The 6630-nt window shown below is 42.4% G+C and overlaps 1 protein-coding gene across 1 annotated transcript; it reads right to left on the reverse strand.

Annotated features, from left to right (window-relative positions):
• Positions 1-475: 475 nt before the first annotated feature.
• On the reverse strand, positions 476-6118 carry LOC146490266 (uncharacterized). The gene has a single exon (XM_085153387.1). It carries the CDS (start codon positions 2519-2521, stop codon positions 1007-1009), a length of 1515 nt encoding a protein of 504 aa, XP_085009513.1. The 5' UTR covers positions 2522-6118; the 3' UTR covers positions 476-1006.
• Between the last annotated feature and the right edge of the window lie 512 nt (positions 6119-6630).

The following is a 6630-nucleotide window of genomic DNA, read 5'->3' on the forward strand; positions in this document are numbered from 1 at the left end:
CACCTCTTTGCTGATTTTTGTTTTGGAATGTAAACAACCGGACGCTCTGATAGTAAATTTGTTCTGAGTCTTAAATAGTCCGGGGTCTTAGCTTTATAGTCTATTAAAAGATACCCGTATGTTGTGGATGTGGCATCATTAAACGCTTCTATAAAATATTTAGTATTACCCGGAAACATTTGCCTACCTAAAAGCATAACCTGATATTTATCTCTCGGATTTTTAAACAATATTAGATAGTTAGTGTTCAAGGAAATGGTTCTACTGGATTTTCCTTGAATAAACAAATTCTGAACTAGATATATACAACTCAAATTCCTATGATGCACATACTTTGTGAACACATTTTGTACTTCTAAATTGTTAGCTGCATCGTTCATTACATCGTCTATAATTAACAAATTGTTCTTTTCTGCAGGAAGAAGGGTGTCATCAGCAAGAGATTCGGGTATACCGTTAACAAAGTTTATGTCTCTTGATAAGAGACAATATTTATCAAGTAATCAGGTATAATGAAATAACACTCAGACACTTGTAACAGTTCAACGTGCACGGGTGAGAGCTCAAGTGAGACCCACACCCCTGCAACAGTTCTGCCTTTATTTATACACAGCATGAAACATACGAGAAAGGAAGTAACATTCTCTAGTCAAACAGGCAGGTGTGAGATCTCGGAACTTATGTTCAAAAAAGGTTATGTTCTTACAAGGTCATTTCTTACTCTTTGGGTGGTGGTTTCCTGTGAGATAATGTGAGAGCAAAACAAGTCTTTTTAAGGCAAAGTGTAGACAGTTGTGCAGGTGGTTGAGTGCAAACAGAAATATGAACACTCTTAGCTTTAGTATATCAGCAATAATGATTAATAAAATGTCTTAATAATAAAAATCTTCTAACATCCCCTCCTGTTGTTCAAATTTCTGTAATAACAGCATTGCTATTGGTTCAATTCATAACCTCTTGCCTAAACATTTTCGGTCAGAACGTCATTGAGCAATCCTGGGTTCAATTAGACTTCAACATCATCACATGAATCCTTTTCCAAAACATCTTCCATTTGAGGCAGTGTTACATAAGCGTTGATAGAGGTCATCACCATGTTTGATACCATTTTCTTCAGACAGGGTATTACACATGTTGTGAAAACACATAAAAGTAAAAGTAAAATTCCAACAAAAACAAGTCCTTTAATCAGTAGGGACTTCCAAGAACCACTTAGCAACCATGTGAGCCAATCTTCAGTGCTTGTGACATAGTCTTGTTGCTGAGCGTCCTTAATCTTTCTCAAAGCGTTCAGAGCGTCAGTCATGTTTTGTGAATGCACATTGTCTGGGATGTGTGTACAGCATGTGGTGTTAAACAATACACATAAACCTCCTTTTTCAGCTAAAATCATGTCCAGTGCGACTCTGTGTTGCATCACTACAATGCGTATTGCGTCGATTTCTTCATTTTGTGCCTTGTTGATCTTTACTGAGGCATTTAGGAACAATCCAAATCGGTAGTCAAGTGTCTCAATCCTGAGCATGTTTTTTCCAGTTCCCACCCAAGGGAACAGGGAGTGGAGAACTTTTTGACCGGTGGTCCATAACTTGAAGTTCTTAGGCACATCTGATCCGTAGACTGAGTCATGTGGCAACACTTCAGCGACTTCACGCTTTGCTCTTGATGTGCGTGCGTGTGTCTCTGCTGTGATCTTGAAGGTGTGGTCTGAAATTAACATTGGTGCACACAGACCGGTGGAGTTTGGTGGGAGCATGAAGTAGGTTTTAGGCCCGCAGGCCCAAGCGGCTCCCTGGACCCAGAAAGTTCCATTTTTGAAGGTGAGTGTTCCTGTGGATTGGGTCATGTCAAAGGTTTGTGTGCAGTTAAGGTTCCGTCCGACCTTTCTGCTTCCGTCCGAGAAGTCAAAACATATTGGGTGCTGTATGTCAGGTGGCAGAACTATGGCGAATGATCTGCTTTTGGTGTTGTTGGCGTTGACGTTTACCCAATGTTCTTCGTCACAGGCGTAGTTCCAGTTTGTCAGATTGTAGGCACAATGGGTTGTCTGTTTGAATATGACCCTTTGCTGTGAGATTGGTTTCATGACACGTTTAACATCTGTGTCATTACACCATGGAATTTGGTCTTTCTTCTTTGTGCTTTGACCTTTTAGAGCCAGTCCTGTTGTCATCAAATCTCTGCGTGAGCAGTTGCCAGTTATCGCTTTGTTGAATATGCACATTGCTTCATCGAGTTCAGGTGCCATTCCATATATTGTTGTGTGTATGGCCGTTGTTGGCATGTGTGAACACACATAGCACTCCGTGCTGTTGTCGGTGCGTGTTCTGTCGTACACATACTTATACCACGCGTTGTTCATCCATGGGTGGTTGTGGTCTTGGTTCAGGTCGCGCAGGTGCGAGTTGTCATGTGTCCATCTTTTTTCCAGATTTCTTTTGTAGTTGCCTTGCAGTGTGAATATTGCAAAGAGAGCCACCAGTGATAGGAGGATCGCTGATAGCAGGAACAGTGTCTTCATGGTGACCAAGCACACTAAAACCTCTGGTGCGTAGACTAGGGCGAGAAGAACAAGGGCGGGCTTTTTGCCCAATCGGCCCTCTCTCCACCACTAGAGCACCGGTGAGATTCTAGGGAGCTGGCGTCTTAGCCTGATGCGTCCTGTACCTTTTTACAGTGGCTTTGGTGGATCCACGAGGGTCTCTCTGCTATTTTGCAGGCGGTAGGTGTGGTAAGAAGGACTTGGTACGGGCCTTCCCACCTGGGAGAGCTCCAATTTTTCCTTTGGAGCACCTTGATCAGGATCCAATCACCTGATTTTAACCTGCAAGACACTGGAGATACATCACTTGGCAGTTGGTTGTTTAGCACAATCTCTTTGTTTTCAAGCAGTTTAGTCATCCATTCAGCTAAGGTGGTTTCCCTTACTGATTTGTCTATTGGCTCGCTTGTGATCGGCAGTGGGAACGGTCTGCCATGAATAATTTCAAAAGGTGTAAGCTTCTGAGAGCCTTGCGTCAGTCTCATCCACATTTTTACTAGGCCTACACACTCGGGCCATGGCCTTCCTGTTTCTTCCATGCATTTTCTTAATCTTTGTTTTATTGTACCGTTAGTTCTTTCCACTAGTCCGGCACTTTGTGGATGGTATGCACAGTGATGTTTGATGCTAAATCCTAAGGCTTCAGAGACCTTGCTAATTATGTCATTTACAAAATGTGTTCCATTGTCAGACCGTATTAGGCTAGGAATGCCATATGTGGGGATGAAATGATTGCATAAGCATTTTGCTACTGAAATTGCATCTGCTCTTTTTACTGGATAGATTTCTGGCCATTTTGAAAATACATCTATAATTACTAGAGCATATTTCGAATTTTGGCATTCATTCAATTCGATAAAATCCATGTGGATTGTATGGAATGGGTGAGGTGGTGTGGGAAAATGACCTCTTTTTGGTCTGAGATTTCCCTGTGCATTGTGTTTTTGGCAAATCATGCATGTTCTGATAAATTCTTTTGCTGAATTTTCGAAATTTTGAGTGTAGAAGTGTTTAGAGAGAATATCTATCATCCCCGCTGTTGACACGTGCGTCAAGCCATGTGTCACTAATGCTGCTGTCTTGTGTAGAGATTTTGGCAATATTGGTTTGCCATTACAGGTCATTAAGTCATTTTTCAGTTGTGCGCCACATTTTAACCACTTCTTTTGTTCTGCAGTGGGTGCGGCTTTCTGTTCATCTTTCAGTACATCAAGTGGTATTAACTCTGTGGTTTCAGACATTAAGGTTTCTATTGGCTGATGTGCTGCCTTTTTTGCAGCTATGTCTGCAAAGTTGTTGCCTTTAGTAATTTCAGAGTCATCTTTTTGGTGTGCAGCACATTTGCATAATGCCAGCTTCTTTGGCAGAGTTATAACTTCTAGTAGTTGTTTTAAAAGATTTCCGTGTTGCACAGGGTTACCAGTAGAAGTAACCATACCTCTGTTTTGCCAGATTTTTGCAAAATGATGTACTGCTGCAAAAACATATTGGCTGTCTGTGTGTATGTTTATTTTTTGTCCCTCATGCAGTTGACAGGCTCTGATGACAGCGATGAGTTCGGCACTTTGAGCAGAGTGTGAGGAAGTTAATGGTTTAGCTTCTAAAACCTTGTCAGCTGTGGTTACTGCATAGCCCACACAGTTTCTCCCCAGACTATTTTTGGATGCTGAGCCATCTACAAAAATGTTAGTGAAGGTTAGTTGCGGTGTGCTATGAATGTCAGCTCGTGGTTTCGTTTCCTCATCTAATTTTTGCATGCAACAGTGTTTTTCTCCGTCTGCTGAAGTGGGGAGAAGTGTGCTTGGGTTTAGTTGTCCACACTTCTCAATTGTAATGTGTGACTGTGATAGCAGAATGCCTACATATGAGAGCTGTCTTGCATGTGTGAGATAAGACAAGTTTGCTTGCAGTAAGATGGAGGTTACAGCATGGGGAACTTTGATAATTAATTTATGACCGAGAACAATGTCAGCGGACTTTTTTACTGCCTCTGCTGCAGCTGCACAAGCCTGTATGCACGTAGGCAAGCCTGAAGCAACTGAGTCTAATTTACACGAGTAAAAGGCGAGTGGCCGTTGTTTTCCCCCAAATGCTTGTGTTAGAACGGCCTTCATATAGCCTGCACCTCCGTCTACATGCAAATAAAATAATTTGTCATAGTCTGGCAAGGCTAAGACTGTGCGTGTTTGTAGGGCAAGTTTCAAATCATTAAATGCTTTTTCTGCTTCTGGTGTCCATTCTATTTTATCTTTCAGTGCTAGATTTTTTCCATAAATTAAATTTTGTAAAGGTTGAGCTAACAGAGCATATTCAGGTATCCAGCATCTGCAAAAGTTGCAGAGACCTAAATAACTCATCATCTGTTGTTTGGTGAGCGGTTTTGGAGCATTCTGTACTGCTAGTTTTCTGCTGTCTAACAGTGTTCTCCCTTCCCTTGTGAGCTTGTGGCCAAGGTATGTGACCTCTGAGCTCCACAGTTGTAATTTGTGCTGTGAGACTTTGTGGCCCTGTTCAGCTAAATGTTGTAATACTGTTATTGTGTTCGCTTTGCAGTCTGCCTGTGTGTTTCCCGTGATCAGTATGTCATCTACGTACAGGAGAAACTGTCCTGGGGCAGGGAGAGTGCAAAGCGACATAGATTTCCTTAAAGCTTCTGCATACAGGGTGGGGCTGTTCTGGAAACCCTGAGGTAACCTTGTATATGTGTACTTCTGATTATCGAAGGTGAAACCGAACAGAGCCTGTGAGTCAGAATGTAGCGGTACAGAGAAGAATGCATTTGATAGGTCTATAACCGAAAACCATTGCTCTTTTGGTGTTACTTGATTTAGGATTGTGTGTGGATTTGCTACCACAGGTGGGATTTGTTCTGTTACGTCATTTATTGCTCTGAGGTCATGTACTAGGCGATACTTTCCTGTGTTTGCTTTTTTCACTGGAAAGATCGGAGTGTTACAGGTCACTTCGGTTGTTTTTACTAAAATGCCTGCTTTCTCCATATCTGCAATTACTGGCCTGATGCCTGCCTTTGCTTCTGCTGTTAAGGGATATTGTGGTTTGACTGGCCTGTAGGTTGTGGTGGTTTTTACTACAACGGGATCTGCTCCTTTAATTAATCCTACATCTGTAGGTCCTGCGGACCACAGTGTTATGGGCAGTTGTTGTAGTTCTGGGTGTAACTCTAATGAGAATGCATGTCAGTTCTCACTATCTTCCTGCACGTGTACATCAGTGCTGTCAATCATGTGGGTGGCTGGGTGGGTAGTGAGTACCCACCCTAATGTGTATCTCATGCATCCTGTTCTGCGACCTTGAAGCCATCCCTCATGTGTTTCTTCAGTTTTTTCATATCTGTCCCTTTCAACTTGAGCGAGAACGTGGCCTAAATCTTTCCACTCAGTGCTGTCATTGTGTGCTACTGATACATGTGGTTTTGGCATCCTGTTCACTCGTTGCACTATTTCTGGCTGAAGTACAGAGCAGACTGCATTACCACTTTGAGTGACATATAGGTGCTGCAATGTGAGCATTTGTGGGCCTAGTTTATGCACCTGTAAGTCATACATGGGTCATGACCTGGGCTTTGTTTGAACCTCAGTGTGTTGTGATACTCTGTGTAGCTCTGCCGTGTTGAGTGGGTTGGCAGATATCGATTTGCTATGTGTTGCAAAGGTTCTAGTGAGGGCAGGTCTAATGTCCAGTAGTAGTGGGGCTCTCCCTGTCCTTCACACACATTAATCTGACAGTCAGTGAGGTTTTGCTCTTCATTCAACATTAGCTTAGCATACATGCCTTCTGGCCCTGGCAATACACCTATTTGCAGTTTTTCTAAGGAGTCTCTCCCTAGAAGGTTAACTGGGCAGGATGGGTCATATATACATTGATTTTTGCAGCTGCGTCCACTGTCTGTATGTATTAACAGTAGGCTCTCTGTTAAAGACTTGATGCTGGTGTGCCCTGATGCTGATTTCACTATCATGGTGTTACTGGAGTATTTCAGATTCGGTGGTTTTTGATTTAACACCGTTTTACATGCGCCTGTGTCACATAGCATAGTCATGGGTTGGCTGTTTACATGAATAATTACC

This window comes from Neolamprologus multifasciatus, unplaced genomic scaffold (genome assembly GCF_963576455.1).
Source record: "Neolamprologus multifasciatus unplaced genomic scaffold, fNeoMul1.2 scaffold_50, whole genome shotgun sequence".
Classification (NCBI taxonomy): domain Eukaryota; kingdom Metazoa; phylum Chordata; class Actinopteri; order Cichliformes; family Cichlidae; genus Neolamprologus; species Neolamprologus multifasciatus.

Bases quoted from the DNA above. Each gene is read 5' to 3' on its own strand.
- LOC146490266 (XM_085153387.1), bottom strand. From the start codon at position 2,521: ATGAAGACACTGTTCCTGCTATCAGCGATCCTCCTATCACTGGTGGCT.